The 24,975-nt window shown below is 38.5% G+C and overlaps 1 protein-coding gene across 3 annotated transcripts; it reads right to left on the reverse strand.

Annotated features, from left to right (window-relative positions):
* Positions 1-625: 625 nt before the first annotated feature.
* LOC106844390 (membrane-spanning 4-domains subfamily A member 4A-like) lies at positions 626-21,200 on the reverse strand. Of its 3 annotated transcripts, XR_011495100.1 has the most exons (8): positions 21,049-21,188; positions 13,901-14,060; positions 12,716-12,853; positions 9,528-9,584; positions 8,182-8,340; positions 4,657-4,758; positions 3,109-3,251; positions 690-2,754 (listed from the first exon to the last, which is right to left on the reverse strand). XR_011495100.1 is itself a non-coding variant. In XM_014861798.3 (7 exons), the coding sequence occupies exons 2-7, from the start codon at positions 14,042-14,044 to the stop codon at positions 2,665-2,667; spliced, it is 690 nt and encodes a 229-aa protein (XP_014717284.1). In that variant the 5' UTR covers positions 14,045-14,060; positions 21,049-21,188; the 3' UTR covers positions 626-2,664. The 3 variants fall into 3 exon arrangements, 2 of the variants coding, with proteins under 2 accessions (XP_014717284.1, XP_070344011.1); XM_014861798.3 differs by lacking the exon at positions 3,109-3,251 and having other exon boundaries at positions 626-2,754; XM_070487910.1 differs by lacking the exons at positions 3,109-3,251; positions 12,716-12,853 and having other exon boundaries at positions 706-2,754; positions 21,049-21,200.
* Positions 21,201-24,975: the final 3,775 nt, after the last annotated feature.

Below are 24,975 nucleotides of genomic sequence, written 5' to 3' on the forward strand. Positions count from 1 at the left end.
AATGTATTGTTTGCATGAATTTCCACCAGTAGAGATGAATATCTGTAGAATGTCAACAAGTCTCTTGCATGGCAATAATTAATGTGGCACTTTTCTAAATCAAAGAGGAAGCTGGTATCATAGAAAGAGGCTTGCCTTTGCCTAAGACAAACCCAATACCAGTCACTTAGTGCGTGACTTTGTTATTTCTCTAAAGCTAAGATTCCTCATTTGCAACATAAAATCAATATTTACTTTATAGGGAGGAGGAAAGCAAAGTGGTGTTCAGTTCTCATTCATTCAACATTCTCTTAGAGAAAAATTGCCATCACCCAAGCAGTGTGCTATGTGCTGCAAATAAAATGGTGAAAAAGGATAGAGTGCCTGCCCTCGAGATTATGGGACATACACACAAGTAAACATACCATCATAATCCAGGAAAGCAGTTCTCTGTAAGGTAAACAAGAGTATTCTAAGAGAGCATATAGGGAGCTCAGTTAATCCACCCCTGGTGATGCAGAAAAGACTTCCTGGAGGAAGGGACATCTAACTAGAGACTTGCTGAATGAGTAAGAGGCAGACAAATTAAAGGACTGTTAGACAAAGGAGAGTAAGAGGTTTCCAGACAGAGTCAACAGAATGATGAAAAGCCATCTCTGTTTACTGGCATATTTTTAAAATTAAAGCACGATTCTTCCAATCATTATGGAACCAGACTTCCTCTCCCACTCTGCACAATTAGAAAATTGGAAAACATTTTAAACACTTGTGGGCATTGGACAGGAGTCAATGTAGGGCTTTCCACATTGAGAAAATGGAAACAAATGTAAATATAACAATTGTTCTGATTTTCTGCATGAAGGATCTTTCCAGACCATGGTCAAGGAGATGGATTCAAGGAGATAGATTCTGGATCTTATTGCACTGAGAAGACAGAGATCAGAGTTTTAAGGAGCTGAGGCAGCTGGAATTAGTGTGCAGAGAACCATAAAATAAGTAGCTATAGCAGAGACAGAGTTTCTGAAATCTGCAAGAAAGTCTTTTTAAATTTATTGTCAAATAATACACATTTACAGGCTGAAATTCCAAAAGTCCTATCAAAGAATAACCAGGTTCATTTACCTGCCACACAGGAAGGCCAATAACTGGAACGCCTGGCTAGCGGCAAGGAAAGATGTTTATTATAGAAAGGCAGCCAGACAAGGAGATGCGAGTTCATACTCAGATCCACCTCTTTGAAGGGAAAAAGGGAAAGATTTTTATCCAGGGTTTTAGGCAGAGAAACGGGACATGTAGCTTTGGGGCTGGAGTTCTAAGAATCCTCTGCACAGGAAGGACTGCTTTTCATATTTCTACATGGATCACATGTGCAAATTTGGGAGGGGGGGTGTTCTCTGTGTTGCATGCAGTGGATTTTTAGTCTGTGCTGTCTAAAATTGACAACTGGTCATTTTAGCATCTCAATGCTCCTATGTGATGCTTAGTCAGGTGGGGCTGGGGCTGTCTGCAACTGCTCTCTTATCAGTGGTCCTCCAGCTGTTCTGCAAAGCAAGCTCAGAAACTTTGGTTACTTTGTTTCCCACGTTAACCTTGTGGTTACAAGGCAGGATTTCACCCTAAACCAGGGAAATTGTAACTCCTTCATGCTCAGTTTTGTTATGTGTTAGTAATAAATCTAAACTAGCCAAAAGTCATAACAAGTCTAAACTCTCCCTATAAAAGCCTTACAAAGTCTCAAAAGAATCAAACTGAACTTAACCGCCTGCCCAAAACAGGGCAATACTCTTTGATAAAAAGAAAATTTGAGCAGTCAACCACAAAATGTGACAATTTCCAGCATCCATTCAAAAATTATTATTCATGCCAAGAAGCCACCATATCACATCTGAATGGGAAGTAGGCAGTACCAATTTCATTTAATTAATTTTTGCTCTGTAATAAATCAAATGTACTTAATGAACATTCAGTAAATACCATGTGTTGCTCAATCACATATATGGCACTGGATGCAAATTTGATTAGGGTATAACCCTGCCCTGTAGGAAAGAGAATGAGAGAGAAAGGGAAGAAATGGAAGGTGAAGAGAGAGAGAGAAAATACAAGTTGTATCTGACCAGGATGTGATTCTTACTCTATGTGTATTTATACTCAAATAATAGTTTGTGCACATGTGAGTACTGACTGTGCTAGTCAAAGGTATTTTCTATGGGAGAAGCCTAGCAGGAAAAAGAAACAGAGGGAAGAGCCATACATCTCAATTTTCTGCAGGAAAAATCACCTTGCATTCCTAAAGGCAGGACAAGAAAGTCAAACAAGTGGGAAGAGCATTGGCCAGGGAAGCAGAAATATGTAGTCTGCATGGAGGCCTCACTTCAGCAATATCTTTTTTGCCCTTCTTCTACCAAATCTTCTTTACCACCTTCACGTCCTTTTATAAAAGTCCTGAAGATGGAGGAAAAATTTTCAAGGGCTCTTGATTCATAAAATGAATGTTATATTTATTTAACTTCTGCTATTGTGAATAAAGAACCAGTGAAATGAGTTGTTGAGTTCTTGGGGAAAAATGAGAACATCGCTCTGAATTTTATAGGTGTAAATATATTAATGTAAGAGTTGGATTCTGGCACTTTCCCAAGTGGAGTTCTTGCATAACTGTCAAGAAATGTTTTCTGGAACATTTTGCTGTTAATCTGTTGGTGGTATCAAATGTGCTCTCACTGGTGCAGGAGATGCTGTTTCTGCCATGTGAGGATTTGTCATAGGAATGAACACAACCTGTGGAATCAATCAGAATGCCATAGGTGAGTCAAGCAAAAAACCTCAGACTTTTCCTTTCCTATCCACACAATGTCATCATTATCAGAGTCTACTGTTTCTTCTCTGAATTCAGTCTCAACATCAACTTGGTGGGGTCTCTCAGGCATTCTTTGGATGAGGCTATATCTAGGAAAACCATTCAGCGAAGGCTTTTGGCATGACATGCTGACAGCTGTTGCTGTGGTCTTGCAAGTGGATGGATCTACTATGTGGATGAGGGTGCCCAACAAGCTGGGTAAACCTAAGTGTCATGGAAAATATATCGAGTTCTTCTACCAAACCTGGTTGTTCATGCTGATGACAACAGCGTACCCAAATCATTGATTTGCTGGCCATGACAAAAACATTGCAAAAACCACACTGATCAACATGGCAGGAATCATTAGGAAACGAAGGGAAATGCTGGTCCTTCTTCCACAAATTCAACGTGAAATGGAGTGCATGTTGGAGGAGATCTAGGAAGAGATAGAGACTTAGGAATTTATGTCCCAAAGCCATTGCTTTTCTTGATTCACACTTGCCAATTCTATAAGAAGTGGAATTAGCAGGAGCAATATTTCCCAGCTCTGTAACTAACCTAGGAGCAGAAGGGAACACAGGCCTAGATATTATGATGTGAATATTACTAAGGAGGTTGCCCCCTGGTTCAAATGCTTCACTTAATGAAATTACAAAATCACTGGATTTGCTGAGAAACTCTCGCTTCTAGGGTCTTATAACTCAAGAGTCCACTAATAAAGTCAATGTGATTTAGTCAATCTCTCTTCTATGGGGAAGGGCTCTGGGGGTGGGGGATGTGGTGTAGCATGAGACCCCCAAAAGAAAGTAAAAAGGAACAAAATGGGGGGAAAGAGCACAAAAAAATAATCTTATCGAACTATTGTTATTTTGTGATTTGGGTTTAGCCTTTGTTTGACCAGACCTTTGAGTAATGAAACTAATGAGCATCTCCTGGGCTTTAATATCTATTTTCTTACCCTGCAACCCTCAACTGTTGGAAGATATCCTTGTTCTATTCTTCCTAGTGCCTCTGGGTCTCTTGCGTCCTCTCACTTCCCAATCCCCTCCAGGTGACATCCTTTCTGCTCAGCAGCCAGGAGGATCTGCTGTAGGTCTCAGGGTAAGAGAATGGGCAAGTTTGCACACACTGACAGAGAAGTGTGAAACCCTGACTTTTTTCATCAGCCCATGGAAGACTGCAATCATAGGATAATAGAGTAACATCTGGCACTCCTTGAGGACCTCTCCATTGTGAAGCATACTCTGCTCTAGACTAAGAGAGGAGGCCCTTTGAGGGGTTAAGGATAAAGAAAAGTACTTTTCTTTATCCATTGTGATAGGCAGAATTCTAAGACAACACGTGGTCACACATGTGCATGTATGATTCCCTTGCCTGCAGTATGGCTGGGACCTTTGTTTATGATGGGATATCAAAACCGTGAATAGGTTGCTACTCAGTTGACCTTGAGTTTATCCAAATGGAAATTATTGTAGATGGACTTGATCCAATCATGTGAATCATTTAAAAGAGGCTTAAATTACCAAAAACGTTTTCTCTCCTGTAGGCCTCAATGTAGAAATAAGTTGTCATGAGTTCCACAGCTGAGAGGGAATGAATTCTGCCATGTGAGCATGGAAGAGGACCAGAGGCCTCAGCTGAGACCACAGCCCCAGCCAAGTCCTTAATTACAGCCTTATAAATCCTGAGCAGAGAACCCAGCCAAGCTGTGCCCAGAATCTTGACCCATGGAAGCTCAGAGATAATTAATGAGTGTTGTTTTATGCCTCTATGTTTGTGTAATCCATTACACAGCAATAGGAAATGAATTCAGATATCTTCAAGGTAAATCCAATACTCACCCTCTCACGCTTACAGCAGGTGACATTGCTTCCAAAGACAGAGAGGGACACAGCAATGCAGAACTCCAGCACACTTAAAATGAGCACTATACCCTCCATACCCTAAGGGCAAATTCATAACAAAGGAACATGAGGAATAGAGATGACAAGTTCAAATCATTGACCACTGATTACAATACCGAAAGAGAAGAACAATTGGCCAGAGGTCAGAGAAACTGGCTCTTAATTGCAGCCATACTCTTATCAAGTTCATAGCCTGTTGAATGTCACTTATCCTGTCACTTTTATCAGTACTGAATTGGGCATTTTTCCCCACCCTCTACTTTCCAGTGCTATTGTAGGTACAGAATGTGAAATGCTGTAAAATGGGGGAAGAGATCATCAAGATAATAATCAACTTAGTTCTTTCAGACATTATGGATTCCTTATAGTTGACACAATAACGTGATCTCATATCTTAGTAATCGAAAGCAGAGTAATAATTGTAGGAAGGATAATAAAAGACCAAAGAGGTCCACATCCTAATCCACAGAAACTGTAAATATGTGAATTAAGTTTGTAGATGGAATTAAGCTTAATAGCTGACCATGAGATGCAGGGGTTATCTTGGATTATCCAGTGAGCCCTAAATGATTACAGAATGCTTATAAGTGGAAACAGGACGCAGAAGAGTCAAAGTCCTAGAGAGATTTGAAGATGTTCTACTGATTGCTTCGAAGACGGTGGATGGAATGACAAGCCCAGGAATGTAGGTAGCCTCTAAAAGCCATAAAAGGCAGAGTTACTGATTCTCCCTTACAACCCCCAGAGAGAAATACAGCCTTGACAACAAGTTGATTTTAGCCCAGTGAGACTCATTCCAAACTTTTGGCCTTCAGAACTATAAAATAATAATTTTACGTTGTCTTAAGTCACTAAGTTTGTAGTAGTTTGTTACAGCAACAATAAGAAACTAATGCAACAATGAACACCAAGTTAGTTGGTCTTTAATCCATCTTCTCAGAGAATTGACTTTAGGTCTAATCTTTAGCCAAAAATGGTCAGATTTTAGAAACATTGGGCAGTACTCTTATTCCTAAAAACTTGAATTAGATGCCTGCATTGATTCCTGGGATTCTTTGGTCTAAATATTCTTCCTTTTTCTCCACAGATAGGAATGGTGCTTCTGCTGTGGAAGAGCCAATAGATCAAGAGCCCAGGACATGAGTGACACTGACTCAAGTGAACCTTGAGAATATTTGCATTCATCGTTCCTTTATCTATTTACTCATGTCTTCAACATATTCAGCAGCCGCTGTGTTTCAGAAATTGTAGGTACAGATAATAGAGCAGCAAACAAAACAGCTAATTTCCCCAACCTCAGGGATTTTTCCATCTAGTGAGGTAGAACAGGAGTTAACAAACTTTCTATCAGGGGCCTGCTGGCATATACTTCAGGTGTGGCAGGACATTTGGTCACTAACCATCAACTCTGCTGCAGCACAAAAGCAGCCATGGACAAAACGTAACAAATGGATGTGGCTATGTTCCAATAAAACTTTATTTACAAAATCAAGTGTCAGGCTGGATTTCCAACAATAAGTAGAAAAATACATGTAATACACATAATTTGAGCCATGTGAAATCATTGTATCTTTAGATCAAGTACAGTTGATCATTGGCAGTTTCATCTGGTTCTCCTAATGATTCCATGCAGTCTGCGCTGTACGTTTCTTACAAAGAGCTCACCTTTTTCTAACCTCTCTTTATAATTATATTCAAAAGTAAGCCCTTGGGCCTTTGTCAATCTCTAACTGCTTTCCAACATTTCTACTTTTCTCCCAGGAGGAGTGGAGCTTCCTAAAGGTAAAGACTGCTCTCCTTCTTATGTCTCCCACTGTGCCCAACCCAGGACTGAACATAAAGTGTAGGCTCATAGACCTGTTTACTGACTGTGCAGGTGCCCAGGTAGGAACAAATTTGGTGCTTCAGATCTCAAGAAGCCATTATGGATGTGTCTGATATAAGGGCAGGCAGAAAAAAGGTTCACACAATAAGAATTGGTGACAGCCTCTGGGAGATGGTGATTGAGATAGAGGCAGGAAAGGCTACATCACCTATAGGACCTCTTGTTAAAACCGTATTAAGAATTTAAGGCAGCAACAGCAGAGCAGTAAACCAAGGATACAAAACTTCTATCTACAAAGCCCTGCGTGACCTCACAGGTCCCGTGTCCAGGAGCCAGCCCTATGAAGCTGGTCCATTGTGGATTTTGTCCCTATCATTGTGCCCTTAAAGTCTATGAGTGGAGAGAACGTCCGACACTGGAAGTAAGATTCTTTTTCAGCATAACTGCATAAAAAACATTAAAGAATAGGAGGATTAGAGGCAGGAAGTTCCAGGATCCAATCTTGCTTTTGCCAATTTCTAATGGTGTCATCCTGGAAAATCTTTTAAGTTCTTTACAAACTTTGTTTTTATTTTGAAGGAGTGGTAAGAAATAAAATTGCTTACTGTATGAACAGTTAGAAATCTCAAGGGGAGTGAATCATATTATGAAAGACACTGAAGTGACTATTTGGAATGAATATATAGCACTCGAGACTCACCTAGGATTAGCTAGGAATGAAGAAAAGTTAATGCAATTGATCTGCTTAAGAAGTTAGGAAGAATGTTGAATTTCCAAATTTGGGTTTGCAAAAGAGACAATGGAAGAAAAAACCAAGCAGCACAGTGAAAGGCTGGAAGCTCAAAGGGAAGGGAGGTAACAGAAAACTCAGTGGTGTTGAGAATGGCTAATAGACTTTTTAGTAATAAAGATTCCATTGCATTTTAGTCTGCTACGGGTGCAGCAATAACTCTTCCTTCCCGCACTTATCCAAAACTTCTAGATGTTTCATCACCTACAAAATCTTGTGTAAGTGGTAATTTGGAGAATAAAGTGATTAAGATAATATTTTGGATGCAGGCAAGTGCTACAGAAAAGTAGTGAAATATGCAACAGAGATTGAGAGTTTTCCAAGAGCTGGATGTTGAGGCCAAAAGTGCTTAATCTTGTAAGAACATCCAGAGATGTTGGGAGGGATACTGGTTATTCACCATTTCTAAGCTAATGTTCAAGATAATTTTCCTTTATTGTTAGAGAACCAGGCAACTGCATCAGGCTCCAACAGAATGCCCTGGGGGATAGAGAGACTGACATCTGGCTGCAGTTTTAGAGTAGGTAACAGTACAGACTTACAGGTATTTTGAAATTAAACAGGAAAAATTATGCAAAATGCTTAACACGCTATTACAGAGTCTGTGTCCCATAGCTACGAGGGCTTTCTTCCTACTTCCCTCATCACATTTAGAGAAGGAACAAAGAGAAAGATGAGATGAGATGTGGTCCTGACTCCTAAATAAAAGATTGCCCTATGTCTCAATCACTTCCAACTTTCGAAAGTGATTCATCAATAAGGGAATACTGATTGTTATCTTTGCCAGAACCCAGGCTCCTGTGGCTTGCTTCCACCACAGTATCCCATGAAAAGAGGAAGCACTAACCGTTGAAATATGTATGCGCTTGTAATAATTCTTCAACCCCTCTCTAGGGTTCCAGTTATAGTAACTGAATGCAAGACCAATCATGCTGATCATAGTGATTATGATCCCTGATGCGGCAAAGACAGAGCTGGTGATGTTCACTCCTAGGCTACCTTGGACCTAGAAAGGAAGGAAAATCAATTAAACAATCCAACAACACCCTCAGATATGTCTCTATCAATCACTTTACACCCACCACTTCTTGTCCAACCCATTTCATCTTCTCTGTCTTGATTAGTGCAATAGTCTCCCAACTTGTCTCTTTCCTTATGGAAGCTTCAACTCTAATCTCCTGCCAAAACTCAAATATGATCTAGTTATTCCCATGCTTAAATCCTTCAGATGACTCCCATGGGACAATAAGATTAATTCCAATCTCCTTAGCAAGGCTTTCAATCCCTTTACACTTTAGTCGGATAGTTTTGTCTGTGTCCATCTCCTACCATATTCTCTGTCTGTGCCTAACTTCTCATTATTTTCTAAATGCCACTTGCCTCTCATGCCTCCATGCGTTTTGTGTAATATCTCCCTTTGCTGTGTATTCCTTTTCCTATATTCTCTTCTCTCAGTGAAGTTTTGAGGCTTTTTACAAGACTTAAAATTCCCGAAGAAAGTATGAGACGTTTAGAGTAGCTATAGCACAAGGTAGATTTTAATGGTTATAACTGGAGGACATCCTAGGGAGACAGATTGAGGTCAGATCTGGAGAAGCCGTATTGATCATCTCCATGGTTTGATATTTGTCCTTTGAGGGAAGAAAAATCAAATATCGCTTTAGGTAGAAAAACATTTATTGAGATCTGGGCTTTTGCCTCATTGTCTTTGGGAAAGACATATTGGCACGAAAGCTGTGTTTTAAATTTGCTTCTTCTTTTTTAACAGCCTTGCTGTGAATTTCTTTCCCTGCAAACTGAATCAAAATCCTTTCTGCATAGACTTGGAATAAATATTTTCATCAATAAGTCAATAAATATGATGTCACACCAATACTTGGTGCCACGGTCATGGGGACCTGGATCTCAAGTTGTAGGGTTTGTATGATGAATCCATTTGATGGTTTTTCTTAGGGATTCTCTGTATTTCCAAAACGATTCTCTCAGCGACTACTGTCCCAAACTCTTCATTCTCATGTCCGTAATTCTATTGTCAGACATCTTGTATTACAAGTTTCGAAAGACCCTTTCAACTAGGTAAAACTTACCATCTCTCCTAGTTATTAAGAATAAACAAAATTTGTTTTCTATTCTGTCAGAACATTTTCACAGTTAATCTTCCTTTTGGAACAAAAACGAGGAAATATTACTAACCAGACCTCTTGTAGTTCTAGTTCCTGCTGCAACTGACAAGGAACCTGAAATAAGAAACTAAAAACAAAAATGAAAATACAGGTAAAAAGCTTTAAATAAATATTTGAAGTCATAACTTATTCAAACGTATCCCAAAATCTGAGAACTATGTTAAACAAACTATATTGAAACAAACACAGAAGTTTGTAAATAAATGGCCCTTTTCCCAGAAACAACAAAGAAATTCTACCAGACGGATTCACAGGAGAATTTATCAAGCCTTTCAGAAGTGTGTAATTGTGATGATATTTAAACTGTTTGAGGGGATTGAAATATAAAGAAAGCTTCTCAATTCCCGATATGCCTAACCCTAATATGGTATCAAAATTTACTAAGGTTTTACAAAAGAAAAAAACCTAATGATTATTTTTATTTAAAATGACTATTAAAAGTTGTACATAAAATTATAGCAAAGAAAATGTTTAAATTCTGTACAGATGATGATTAGTTTGTACTACTTCATTTGACTCCATCTTTTGGGTAATTATTTTACATTTAGAACAAATGACCAGAGTGAAGTCGATTGGACTCCCTGCCTTACAGTATTTAACAGTTTCAGTTTCTGGGTTTGCTTGTTGTATTCGACTGCAGAAGTTTCAAAACTTCTGTCTTAATACCAAAAACGCCTGATCTAATGAACCACCTTGATAAATTTCCTCAACGAATTTCTAATTACCAAGACACAGAGATGATTAACATAAACGAAGTCTCCTCAGGAAAAGGAACAGCAAGGAGAATCATCCATCATATTATGTGAAATAAATCATGAACATCTGGAGTATTTCTTCACATGTCTAGATTTTTTAATCTTGAAATATTCATATAATTTATGAAATTAATGGATTCAGGGAGAAAACTCATATGCTAACTGCTATTCATGTTTACAATCTTGATAAGACATTTAATAGACTTCCACGTTATTATTGACAAACATTATTTATAAAATGTAGAGTTGCATTTTATATTACATGGTAGAACATCAGTCACAGTCTAAAAGCCTTTATCATGTTGAATGGGGAAACACTAAGACTGTCTCATTAAAGTGAAAATCCACATAAACTTATAAGACTATTGTGTGTTACTATTCCTAGTATGTTAACCAAAATGATTATATAAGAAAAATATATGAAGAAAATGGTTAAAATTACTGTTATTTAAATACGAGCATGTTATACTGCAAAAATCCAAGATTATCAACTAAAAACTTCTATACACTCTACGCAAATTCAGTAAGGCACAGGGGAACATCATTATACACAGAAACAATATGTACATATTATAAATAGGTGTGTGTTTGTGTTTGAAGATAAGATTTAATAAGAGAATTTCATTTACCGTAGCAAAAATTCATAAAGTTCTGATAGAAAAACACTTAACAAGGAATGAGAAAGATATATCAAAATAAAACTTTACAGTGTTCCAAAAGTACACAAAAGAAAACTTGAATAAATAGACTAATGTGGGGAGAATTTTATATAATTCCGATAAAGGACATTTAGCTCTGCTGGAGACTAAAGGGCCAAATAGAACAGAGATTTGCGACTGGTTCTTGGTATCGGTTCTTGTCTACATAAGGGAGAGAAGGAGGCACATCACAGATGAGGTTTCTGAAAGAAGGCTGAAAGAATACCTGAAGGTAGCAGCAAAAAATGTCCCCCTAGTTAACAAAGGTTCCTCTAGTGGGATACCTACAAGGGTCTGAGCGATGTCTCAATTGATAAACACAGCTCTTGCAGTTCCTGGTAATCTAGTGAACATGTGTAAAAGTGTAAATTATGAAAACTGGTTTCCAATGTGGTCTTGAAAAAGAAATGAAAGGGGAAGCAGAAAACTAGAGTGGTCAGATGTATGAAATCCTGGAATTGGACTGGCCCTATTTGAGCCCTGATTCACAGACCATAAAATTGTGTGATCTTGGGAAAGTCACTTGATCTAAGTTCCAATTTCTTCATCAGTAACATGAGGGCAATGATAAATCCTTTCTCAGAAGTTTGGGATGATTGTTCGAAATGGAATTACCCATATAAAGCACTCAGCAGAATGTCTAGATCCTAGTAAGAGTTTAATAAAGGCTACTACTGACATCAGTGTGATCAGATACCAGAAGCATTGCACAACTGACCCGAAGGAGAATAGCATTTGCTGTTCTTTAAACATTTTTTCTACAAACAGACAAGAAGGCACAAAAAGCCAGCTCATTATAGACTTTAAACTCTAAACAATCTCATTCTGAATTTTGTAGATAAATGGAAACTCTGCAGACTTCAGTCGGTTCCCTGATTCTTACACAAACCCAATTACAAATGTATTTTCCTCTCGTCGGTAGGTAAAACTTGTTACTTTATACTCTATTTACGCTTTCAATGTACAGAGAAATTCTCTTGTATTTTGTTGTGGGGTGAAATTTTTACTCTTTCTTAAATTTTTATTCAACTTTAATAATAGTTATTGTTACTAAACTTAGGAAGAAAATTTATGCAACAGCAGTTGCATTTGCCAAGCTAACAATATGCTAAGATTTGATAGTTGACTATAAAATCCTGCATACCAGCCGTGTCTCCTCTTCTTCCTTGCTAACAAAATCCTCATTTTGTTCAGCCTCCCATGAGCTTCAATCAACCCTTCCCAGCCATAGACAAGAATCTTGAGTAGTTCAAGCCAACACTGGCAAGTCCATGACCTTTGCCCATAGCTGGCTTGGGAACAGAAAACATGTATGCACTACATAACATTTACGAACAATGAGATATGCCAACAAGTCTGCCATGGTCTGCCTGCAGTCCTCATTGAGGTTGCCTCATTGAGGTAACTCCTGAATGAATGAACTCTGGAAATGACTAGCTCTTGGCTTCCTGTTGTGAAATAATCAATGCTTTCAATCTTTAATCCACTCTGGTTTGGCGTTGTTGCTACATGCTGCTGTAATATATCCTAACTGATATACATTAAATATTTGATCTTTTTAGCTTTCTATGAGTTTTATACGACCATTCCTCCCTTAAATATGAGAAAATTGAATCAAAAACAGGTCAGAGATCTTTCTCAAAGTTAGAGAACTACAAGACAGGGTTAAGATATGATTCCAAAGCTCAGGATATGATCAACTATGTTATAGTGTCTCCAACTGTATCAAACGGTATTCTGCTCACCATCACCGACCCCCAAATTGTGTACCCTGAGTACACGGAAATGGGAGTGTCACTATAACTTGCACCAAATTTCCCCGTGACAGTAATCATTATTATTCCCAAGCTGAAGTTCATCAGGGAAATCAGGATCTGCATAACCTGGAAAGGATGAACAAAGTAAAAACTGAATATTTACCACAAAATTGAACCCATGCCACCCCCTTTCTAACCACTAAATTACCCTCATTCTCTACCTTTTGAAATAGTCAGATGATCTTGATGATATTCTCCTGTCACATTTCTTACATACAAAGTACTGTGGACATACTAACTTACTAAAATTATCTCTTCATCTGTCTATCCCAATTGCCTCATTAATTTCAAGAGAAAAACGAGTGTACCAGGACCTCCTCAGAGGTGTTTTATGGTACCTACTTATGACGCTACTCCTACCACAAGTGTTGCTCTTCTACACACATGCTCAAATAGGAGTGATCCAGAAATCAGGAAACAAAGATTCTCACTTGGAGAATTAATCTAAGGAAGGAGAGGATGTACAAGGGAAGACAAAAAGAAGAGCAATATGCCATTTTCCTGGGGTTTGGTGCCTGAAGACAGAGAAGTTGGAGTACGTTATGCCATGGCATTCAAAAAGATCCACAGTGTCATCGTGACTTTGTCCCATTGGTTTAAAGCTTGGGCTAGAGATAAACCTCTGTATTCACGGTCCTTCCACTTGCACTCAACTATCTTTCTTTAAACCATCATTTCTTTTAGGCATATCAGCTTGAGACTCCAGACAGAAATGCACAGAAGATAGAAGAAGGCTAAGAAAATTACTGAGAGAGAGATAGTAGCAATATGGGGCCATCAGCTATCAGGAAGTTCTGCAGATGCAACACTAGCTGGTGCACGTGTCCTTTTATTTTGTTGGTTTCCATGCTGAGGTTAAATATATTTATCTTGGATGACCCACAACCTTAGAGTAGACCGGAATTCACTATGTTTTAAATACAACTTAATCAGAAGCATGATGTAATAGAATATTGTGTCATTTTCAGGTGATAAGGCCTGAACACAAAACACTGATCTTCCTAGGTCTGGCTGATGTATTATGCAGTAGTGGGATAGAGTATCTGGTGTTATATCTCATCCATGTGATTCTACAACCTGATTAGTCTTCTCCCAGGTCCACAGCTGACTTACCCCGAGGACTTTGGGTTCCCCCTTCAAGAACTTCTCTGGCATCCCTTTCCACAGATACGTATTTAGAGAAGCATGATCTCCCGGCTGGTATACACGAGGGTCAGCCCCTGGTGTGCTCTCTTCCTCTCCTTGCATAGTTGTCATGGCAGCAGAAAAGGTGCTACAATAAGAAATATAAATTAGGATGAGGTTCTGGAAATGGTAGAGCAACCTCTGGTCTACATGCCCTTCCTCTATTATAACGGCTATTAGAACCTCTTTGAAAATGTCATTATTTCCTAGTCCAGCCAGGAAAATAGAGCAAGGAGAGAGAGAGAAAGAGAGAGAAAGACAGAGACTGAGAAATGCCATGTGACATCGAGGTGCTAGAAAGTATTGGAAAGATAGAAATATGTATAGAATTGAGGTAAATATGCAGTGCCCCACAAATTAGGGAAATGTCTTCAAGTGTATATATCAAGAGTGCACTCAGATATTATCTCTATCCCTATTATTGTGTATTGCCTTGATTACAACCATTTCCCCTTTGAAAGAAAACTTCTTCTTCTTTTTAAGTCTTTTTTCTTTTGTTATTTGACAGGGAAAGATTTGCCCTGAGCTAACATCTGTTGCCAACCTTCCTCTTTTATCCTGGCTCTCCAAACCCCCAGTATATAGTTGTACATCCTAGTTGTAAGTAGTTCCAGTTCTGCTATGTGAGCAGCTGCCAAAACATGGCAACTGACAGATGGGTGATGTGGTTCCACAACTGGGAAGCGAACCTGGGCTGCTGAAGTGGTGAGAGTTAACTTTAACCACTCGGTCATCAGAGTTGGCTCAAAAGATAACTTTTATAATAGTAATAAATTGCACAGAATCATCTGCAATCCAATTACCTGCATCTTGTAGTCTTCCTTTTTAATCAGAGCACAGTGACAATCTCAGAGCTAGAAACTTTCCCCAGGTTCATCTTTACTAAATACAATATGTGTAATCTTGGATTTTACCCTATAAACTCTGGACTTTGGGGATGGAATTTATGATCTTGAGTCATATCCCTGACACTAAGAATTTAAATCTCTTGTCACATTAGAATGCTTTAAATCCTGACTTGCCAATGAATAGCAAGGACATATAAAATTATCTTTCTGAGACAGAAAGCACAAACATAATGCTCTTATGCCATTTTCTCTCCCCAATATAGTAACCCAATCAGGTTATCTGGGGATAGGTTTAAGTCACATGAACATTATTATCTACTCATTAGAATCCATATTCAGATATTGTATGGCTCACTTATGGACACACAGAAAACTATAGAAAATAGTTTTCAAACAAATGTAGACCTAGAATTTGTTCTGCACCAAAACTGTACTTCAGGATCAAGGGTACAGGGGCTGGCCTTATGGCTGGGTAGTTAAGTTTGTGCACTCTGCTTTGGTGGCCCAGGGTTCACTGGTTTGTAACCTGGGTGTGGACCTGCACACTGCACATCAAGCCATGCTGTGGCAGCATCTCACATAGAAGAACTGGAATGACTTGCAACTAGGATATACAACTATGTGATGGGGTATTGGGGAGGAAAAAAAGGAGGAAGATTGGCAACGGCTGACAGCTCAAGGCCAATCTTAAAAAAGATCAAGGGTAAAATAAAGACATTTTCAGATAAGTAAACACCTGATAGAGTATATTAGCACAGATATTTACTAAATAGAACTTCTAAATGATGTGCTTCAAAAGTAAGGCATGGGGCTGGCCTGTGGCCTAGTGGTTAAGTTCAGCACACTCTGTTTGGTGGCCCAGGTTCAGTTCCTGTGTGCAGACCTACACCACTCATCGGTAGCCATACTGTGGCAGCAACTCACAAACAAACTAGAGGAAGATTGGTAAAGATGTAAGCTCAGGGTGAATCTTCCTCAGGAAGAAAATAATAATAATAAGGCATATAAAACCCAGAAGGATGTTGCATGTTACAAGAAGGAATGGTGAGCAAAGCAACTGGTAAACATGCATGTGCATACAATGTTTGTACAAAATAATAACAACAGTATCTAACTTATTAGGTTAAACATGAGGACAAAATATAAAATACTAGATCCACAAAAAGCAAAATTTGACATTGGAATGATGAGAATTGGTCTTGTAATGTCCTTGTGCTCTTTGGGAGATGGGTGAAGAGAGTAACTTTAGATTTCAAGTAATAACAAGGAAAATCAAGAGTTACCAATAAAGATAAGAAGTGGATTGTGTAATCTTCAGGGAAGAGAGGAAAATACTATGAGAAAACAAATGAATTATAATTAAAAAAATTAATGTAGGGGCCAAGCTGGTGGCATAGTGGTTCAGATCCTGATCAGGGACCTACACACAACTCATCAAGCCATGCTGTGGCGGCACCCCACAAGCAAAATGGAGAAAGGTTGGCACAGATTATAGCTCAGGACCAATCTTCCTCACAAATAAATAAATAAATAAATAAATAAATAAATAAATAAACTCTTTGAAAAAGGAGAAGAGAAAGGACACTTCCCAATTCGTTGTAAAAAAATGTAAAAGAACAAAGTTACACTCTTCTTCACACTAAAAAAAATAACTCAAAATGGATCAAAGACCTAAATACAAGCACTAAAAATATAGAACTTTTACAAGAAAAGATAGGAGCTAGTCTTTGTGAAATTGGGTTAGGCAATGGTTCCCTAGCTATAAAAACAAAAGCTCAAGCAACTATAAAAAGATAAATTAAATTTATTCAAAATTAGAAATTTTCCTACGGCAAAGGTCACCATGAAGAAAGTGGAAAGAAAACACACAGAATGGCAGTAGATATTTGTAAATCCTATATCTGGTATGGGACTTGTATCCAGAATACATAAAGAACACTTAAAATTCAACTATAAAAAAAACCTTAAAAATGGCCAAAGAATTTGAATAGGCATTTCTCAAAGGAAAATATGCAAATGACTGATGAGCACATGAAAAATGTCAACATCATTTGTCATTAAAGAAATATAAATCAAAACCACAATGAGATAGCACGTCACACCTACTAGGATGGAAAAAATAAAAATAGACTGTAACAAGTGGTGATGAGAATGTGGAGAAAGTGGAAGTATCAAACATTGATGTTGAGATTGAAAATTGGAGCAGCCACTTTGGAAAACAGTTCGGGAGTACCTCAAAATGTAAAAGGGAGACTTACCACATGACCCAACCAATTCCACTCTCAGTTATATGCCCAAGAGAAACAAAAATGTATGTCCACACGAAAACTTGTATACACATTTTGTTAGCGGAATTAACCAGAATGGCCAAAAGATGGAAACATACCAAATGTCCGTTAACTGATGAGTGGACAAATGTACAAACAAAATAGTTCTTCCATTCACCAGACTAGAAGAGTGGATCTTCTTAAGCAAAGAGGATCTGGAATTATACTACCTTGATTTAAATTCCAGCTCTGGTCCTCTTTACTCAAGTTACTTTATCTTGTGTCTCTATTCCTCTATACTATACTAATACTATACCAATACTATACTATACTAATAGTGCCAACCTACTGTGGAAATTTAATAACGAGATAGTGCACTCAAACCAGTGCATGTCACATAATGAATACTAAATACATATGAACTAGTAGTATTGTTGTTACTGCTGTTATTTACACATTTTTTAGCTTTGCATATAATACACAAACTTCCTCTTACACTGCCTGCCACTCAAGGACATGCTAGAGAGGGACTCTATTCAGGTCAGCATCCTGCTCCAAAAGCTCCCGTCTTAAGGGATGTGGAGAGACAGAGGAGACGAGCTTATATGATTTATTAGAGCATGTTATTCATTGTACCATGTGGTCAGTGGTTGAGGTTTCCACTCCTTTGCAGTTTGTCTCAAAGATTGCTCAGAAAGGCCAGGGGTGTCATCTGTTTTCTGCTGTCATGGAATAAGCTATTGTCAAGACTACGTAGAGGCAGGCCAGGAGACTCTCCTCTTTATCTTGTAGTCTGTCTCAGTGATAACTGGGTTAGCGAGATAGGTTACCTATTACATGTTGTTGAGTAGGCATGTTCAGACTTTTCTGGATACTTGTGTATCCTCTGAGCAGAACCCAAGATCTCAATTTACAGAAAAGAACATAAAATAGGTAGCTTTCTTTTTGGCCTTCAATCTAACCCACATCCTTTAATCCAGCTTTTGCTGGAAGATCTGCCCCTCTGAGCTCAATTTAAAGTCATTACAATAAACTCCGTAGTTTGATTTTCATTTAGTAACTTTTCCTAGAGAGGGAGAGGGAGAATTTTCACTTCAAACATCAGAAGAAATAGAGAGAAGATATCGAGTCTTCTTCAACTTTTTCCTTTCAAAAAATTAATGGTGCAATGAAAAGTATATGGAGGACATTATTTCAGGGTCATACAGTTGGTTCCTAATATAGAATAGTAAAAGCTAAAGGTAACAAGAACCATGAGAGGATTATGAGATTCTATGTGTTTTTGTTTTTTTGTGAGGAAGATTGGTCCTGAGCTAACCTCTGTTCCCCATCTTCCTTTTTTTTATTTGAGGGAGATTGTTCCTGAGCTAATAGCCATGCTAATTTTCCTCTATTTTGTATGTGGGATGCCACCACAGAATGGCTTGCTGAGCAATGTGTAGGTCCGCGCCTGGGATCTGAAGCTGTGAACCCCAGGTCACCAAAGCACAGTTGTGAACCTAACCACTATGCCACAGGACTGGCCCCAGCAAGTGTTTTTTGTAATGGAAGGTCTAATGATTAGCTCAGCTGTCCATGTGAAACATTCTGGTAATTTGTCATTGATGCCTTCTCTTACTCATCCTTGACATCAAAAATCAATCATCTTCCAATCCTGGGCAACCATTTCAACTCTGGCCACTTCTCCCACATCCTCTGACCAAGCTATCATTCAATTTTTATCAGGAGTATCTTCATGACATCTTAACGAAATCCTGTGTACACTTTTGACCATGTGTGTCCATTTCATTCCCCACTTTGAAGCCAGCATCATCATATTAAAGCGCAAAAACAACTCTGGCACTCTCCTCTCTAAAATTCCTTATTTGGCATCCCAGTACCCTCACCCTCAAGTTAAAATGGGTAATGCAGTTGATAGGAGCAGCTCCGCTCCTTCAGCCCATATCTATTACCCTAACCCTACCTTGAATCTCTCTCTTTTTATTTTTGAAGCCACTAATATACTTGACTTATTTTAATACTGCAGAGCAGCAATTTCATTCCTACATGGTGGCATTTTCACATGTTGAACCCATTGCCAAGAATGTTCTGCTATTCCCAAGGCCACCATGCAACAACAACATCCACACACACACACACACACACACACACCCTCCCCCCCAGGATTTGATCTCCTCACACACTGACAATACTGCAGTCTCTGCCTTCTCTCAGGTACAACTCTTCACCTCCTCCATTCCCTACACAGGGCTTACTCAATCGATGATATTAAGGAGGGGTTTAAGAAATCTTAGTTATTTCTTATGTCCTAGAGACCAAAAGTGATGTAAAGGTAAGGACTAATGATTCTTAATCAAACTGAACGTGTACTTGAGTTTACTTCTTGTTAAGGCCAAGGAACCTCTGCATTGATCTCTCAGACATGCCTTCAGACTGAGGATTCAGGAAATGTAGGTTCAGTCTTTTCAAACATCACTTGTGGTTCTCCCTCTAAATTTAATAAGGCTGTGAGTTTCCCCAGAGCAGACACCATATTAAAATAATGCTTTCAAATAACTCTTATGTTCTTGTAGTTCAGTGGTAACACACGTCAGGTCTTGGTCACTCAGGTCTGGTGCTCTTTCTAAAAACCCTGACTGTAAGTTCATATAACTGCTTCTACTTTCATACCATAGAAATCCATGTGTTAATTACCTCCAGAATGTAAATTCCTCAAGGACAAAAATTTGTGTTTATCCTCCAGGGCTTCAGTTTCCTATATTCATAGATCCTGGAGACCAAAACAACAGAGAATACTGTGTCGAGGTGAGGGACATTTCTTCCACATTCGGGAAGATGCTGAATCCTAGTCTTGTCCCATCATCTGTCACATACATTGGGACGTTGTCAACTGCGATGTCCTTTTTTTGTTGTTGTTCCTGTTACAGGCATGGAGAAACCTAGAAAACGTCCCTCTTCTTCTACTGGCTCCAATCTCCTTGTAGATCAGCACCAACATCAATCTGTTGTTTCATTATTTTTATGTCACCATCCCCCTCATGGGTCACAATTGCCAAGAATACCAAGGATGGTCTGAAGGGGATGCATCTCTTTCCTTGTCAAACTTATGAAATAGAATAGAGGCCCAAAATGAGGCTGAACTTGGATGGTTTAAAGAAGGCTAATGATGGTAATGTAGAGATGGTGAGTTGGGCAGGGAAAACATCTGTACTAGGAATCAAGAAGTCTGGGTTCTATTCCTAGCTCTTTTACTGACTAGTGTGACTCTGGATAAGTTATTTCCCTTCTCCGGGTTTAATTTACCTCATCCAAGTAAAGAATTCATTGAGTACAATTGCCTTCAAGATTCTCTCAGATCCCAAGAATGCTAGAAATCTACAGTCTCTTTCATTAGCAGACTTCCTATAAGCAGCCTCACTTTATGCCTTGAGTTCTCATGAATGATGCCAAAGATAGTTGGGGAACCAGGTCAGGCCCCAGACTATCCCAGGGCCTGCATAAGACTGGGGACTGCACCTTTGCCCTACAACATCTCCAACAATTTCTGCATGTGGAGGATATTTTTCTTAAATGTTGAATATAAAAATAACATGTCAGAGACAGAGAATAAGACCATGGAAGAAGGAGCATGAAGACTATATGAAGTAATTAGTCAAAAGTGTAAAATATTGCTCTCCGTTTTCTCATAGCCTGGGGGGTTAGAGAAAAAAGTAACTAATACAAGATAATCCAGAATCATCTGTCAGGTGCCTGTCCTTATCTCCATCTTCTGCAGCAAAGATTGGCTCCTTGAACCTCCCAAACATACATTTAAAGTTGCACTCGACCCACCCCAACCTGGAATATCACCTTTTACCATGGGAGGTGACCTCCTCTTCTCTCCCTCTCCCAGGGATCTTAGAATCAATGGATGAGGAAGCCATCAACCCAAAAGCCTAGGAAAGCATGTCCCTGGACCTACCTTTCTTCAAGCTTGGAAGGTCTCAGTTGTGTCTTATGAGTGCCAGAGACTCTGGGCAAGTGCCTTCAGTCCAGATACAACCACTTGCCCATGCTCCACGCCTCACTCAGTTTTAATATGCCCTCCTCCTCTCCTGGCACTTTTTCTAAACCCCAAAGGCAGTGCTATGAATTTCTCACATGCACAGTTACTTCCTTTTTCATGTTGGAAGTGCTGCCTGAGTGTGTGCTCCTAATATGTGTGCAGATGTCTACTGCAAAATATACTGAACAAGTAGTGACTGCCTCATACAATCTTTTTAGGAAAATAATGGTGGTTATTACCACTATTAGTGGTATATCAGGTACATAGTGTGAGATCAAGTACATACTGTAGAAATCAGTAGTTGAGGATTTCCTCTATTTCAGGCTCTGCTCAAAAGTGTTTATATATACAAACTAATGTAATGACATTTAAAATCATTTGAGAGGCTTTTAACAATTTTAAACGTTCCCCTTGTCTCCCTAGAGAACCGTGTGTGGCCATTCTATACACAATTTAAATGTATTTTTTAAAAGAAACTCCACCATTAGAGATGAATGTCTGCAAAATTTCAAAAAGTTGATTGCATACCTGTAATTACTACGGCACTTTCCATCTGAAAGAGGAAGATAGTATTACACAAAGAGTAATAGACAAACCCAATACCAATCATTTATTGCATGACTTTGTTATTTCTCTGAAACTAAGATTCCCCATTCGTAAGATAAAATCAATATTTACTGTATATGGAGGAGGAAAGCAAAGTTGTGTTCAGTTCTTTTTCATTCAACATCTTCTTAAATAAAATTTGCTATGAGCCAAGCAGTGTGCTATGTGCTGCAGACAAAATGGGGAAAAATGATATAGATCCTGCCCTCAATGAGCTTATAGATTATGGGGCATACAGACCATCATAATTCAGGATAATCAGTTCTCTGCAAGGTAAAGAAGAGTACTCTAAGAGAGATTATAGGAGGATGAATTAATTCAACAGTTTTGATGCAGAGGAGAAGGGGACATCTAATTGGAGACTTGTTGAATGAGTATGAGACAGACAAATGAAAGGGGTTTTATACAAATGGGAATAAGGGGTTTCCAGACAGGGTCAACAGAATAAAGAAAAGTCATCTCTGCTTATAAGCATCCTTTTAAAGTTAAAGCACCATTCTCCCAGTCATACTGGAACCAGATGTACTTTATTGGGAATATAAATTGGTAAGGCCATTATGGAAAAGAGTATGTAGCTTTCTCAAAAAATTAAAAATAGAACTACTATGTGATCCAGTATTCCCTCTTCTGAGTATATATTCAATGGAAATGTAATTACTAACTAAAAGAGATATCTGTATTTCCATATTCATTGTATCATTATTCGCAATAGCCAGGATATGGAAACAACCTAAGTGTTCATTAATGGATAAATGGATGAAGAAAATGTGATATATACACACAGAAATATTTTCAGCCTTAAAAAAGAAGGAAATCCTGCCATTCACAACTACATGGTTGAAACTGGGAGACATTATGGTCAGTAAAATAATCCAGACACTGAAAGACAAATACTGTATGATCTCACTAATGTGTGGAATCTAAATAAGTCAAACTCATAAAACAGAGAGTAGAATGGCAGTTGCCAGGGGCTGGGGTGTGAGGGAAATGGGAAGATGTTGGTCAGAGGGTACGAAGTTTCAGCAAAGAGGGATAAATAAGTTCTGGAGATTTAATGTACATCATGGTGACTATAGTTAATAATACTGTATTGTATACTTTGCTAAAAGAGTTTAAGTGCTCTCACTAAAATAAGTAAAGATAACTATGTGAGGTAATGGACATGTGGTAAACATTTCACAATGTATATCTACATCCAAACATCACATTGTACATCATAAATATATACAATTTTTATTGGTCTATTATACCTCAATAAAGCTGGAAAAATTGACACTTTAAGAAAGGACAAAATGTCTGTAAAACTGCAATGATTCTTTTTCTCCTATTATAATGAAACTATCACATCCTCAGAAAGAACTTTCCTGGGTATTGTTTCTAATGTCCCACACTCCCCCACCACTACCAACAGCCATTCTTTAGCCCTTTAAATTGCATATAGCTTCCATATGGCCTCTAAGAACATATGAAAGGTTGACTGATTGTTAATATGTTCAGTTATGTCCTTCCCTATGAGTTCAACCTACATGAGAGGAAGGATGTCATCTCTCTTGTTCACCACTGTATTCTCATATCCCTAAACCAACACCTGCCCATCATGGGCACTTTATAGATATGTGTTGAATAAAATGATAATGAATTGGTATTATACATATACAAATGAATGCACATGCACATATACTCATGCACATGTGTAAATTAATAGTCTTAAGGCTCAGTATGCGCCAGTTGGAGTAGTGGTTGCTCTACCTGTGTTGTATCAAGTAATTATCATGGGTCTACCAGCCACGTGATATTATCACTATTTTACTGTACAGAAATATGAAGTACAGAGAAATTTTGTGGCATGTCCATGGTCATACAGGTAACAATTGAGAGAAATGGAAATTTGGAGATGAAAATTCAGGGTTGCCTGATTTAAAAACCCACATTCTTCTCTACTATACTATATTTTCTGATATCAACACTTAGTCTCTTTCCAGCATATCACCTCTTGATGAGAAGTAGGCAGTACATGAAATTATTGTTTCTAACTTCATTTCAACAGTGACTTTTTCCCTTCATCTGCCAAATCGTATTTACCACCTTCATGTCTTTTTATAATAGTCCCGAGGCCGGACGAAAAACTTTCAAGAGCTATTGACTCATTAAAAGCATGATGCATTTATTTAACTTCTGCTATTGGTGATAAAGAGCCAGCAAAATGGGATTTTGACTTCTTAGGGGAAATGAGAACATAGCTCTGAATTTTGTATATATATACATATATAAATCAAAGTTGGATTTGGTACTTTCCCAAGTGGGATTCTTGCATAACTGTCAAGATAGATTTTCTGGAACATTTTTCTATTGATACATCGGTGGCATCAAATCTCCTGTAACTGTTACAGGAGCTGCTGTTTCTGTCATGTGAGGATTTGGCGGCACCAGGAACACAACCTGTGAAATCAATCAGAATGCCACAGATGAGTCAAGCAAATAACCTCAGGTTTACCTTTCCTGCCCACACAATGTCATCATTATCACAGTCTATCCTTTCTTCTATGAATTCAGTCTCAACATCAGTTTGATGAGGTTTCTCAGGCATTCTTTAGATCAGGCTGGATCTATGAAAAACACTCATTGATAGCTCTTGGCATGACATGCTGATAGCTATTTGCTGTGGTGTTGCAAATGGATGGATCTTACGTGTGGATGATGGTGCCCAGCCATTTGGGTAAACCAAGGGGTCATGGAAAATATAGAGCTCTTCTTCCACACTTGCTTGTTCAGGCTGATGGCAACAGCCTATTGAAATCATAGATTTGCTGGACCTGAATGAAGCCTTGCAAAAACCACCCTGACCCAAAATAACAAGAATCATTAGGAAACTAAGGAAAATGCCTGTGCTTCTTCCACAAACTCAATGTGAAATGGAGTGTGTGGCAGGGTGGGGAAGGTGAGGAGATCCAGGAAGAGATAGAGACTTAAGCATTATATACCCCAAAGTCATTTCTTTTCTCGATTCACACTTCCCAGCTCTGTAACCAGTGGAATTAGGGGGAGCACGTTTCTCAGCTCTGCAGCTACTCTAGGAGCAGAAGGGAACACTGGCCTAGATATTACATGTGAACGTTACTATTGAGTTTGCTCCCTTGTTCGAATGCTTCACTTAATGAGAAAAGGCTCCACTTAATAAAATTACAAAATCACTGGGAATTACTGAGAAACTCTAACTTCTAGGGTCTTATAATGTAA

Source organism: Equus asinus, chromosome 17 (assembly GCF_041296235.1).
Source record: "Equus asinus isolate D_3611 breed Donkey chromosome 17, EquAss-T2T_v2, whole genome shotgun sequence".
Classification (NCBI taxonomy): domain Eukaryota; kingdom Metazoa; phylum Chordata; class Mammalia; order Perissodactyla; family Equidae; genus Equus; species Equus asinus.

Coding starts and splice junctions, on each gene's coding strand:
- LOC106844390 (XM_014861798.3), bottom strand. CDS start 14,044: ATGACAACTATGCAAGGAGAGGAAGAGAGCACACCAGGGGCTGACCCT. Junction 4,759..8,181: donor AGCGCATACATATTTCAACG/GTTAGTGCTTCC, acceptor ATTTGCCCTTAG/GGTATGGAGGGTATAGTGCT. Junction 2,755..4,656: donor CCTGCTGTAAGCGTGAGAGG/GTGAGTATTGGA, acceptor TTGATTCCACAG/GTTGTGTTCATTCCTATGAC.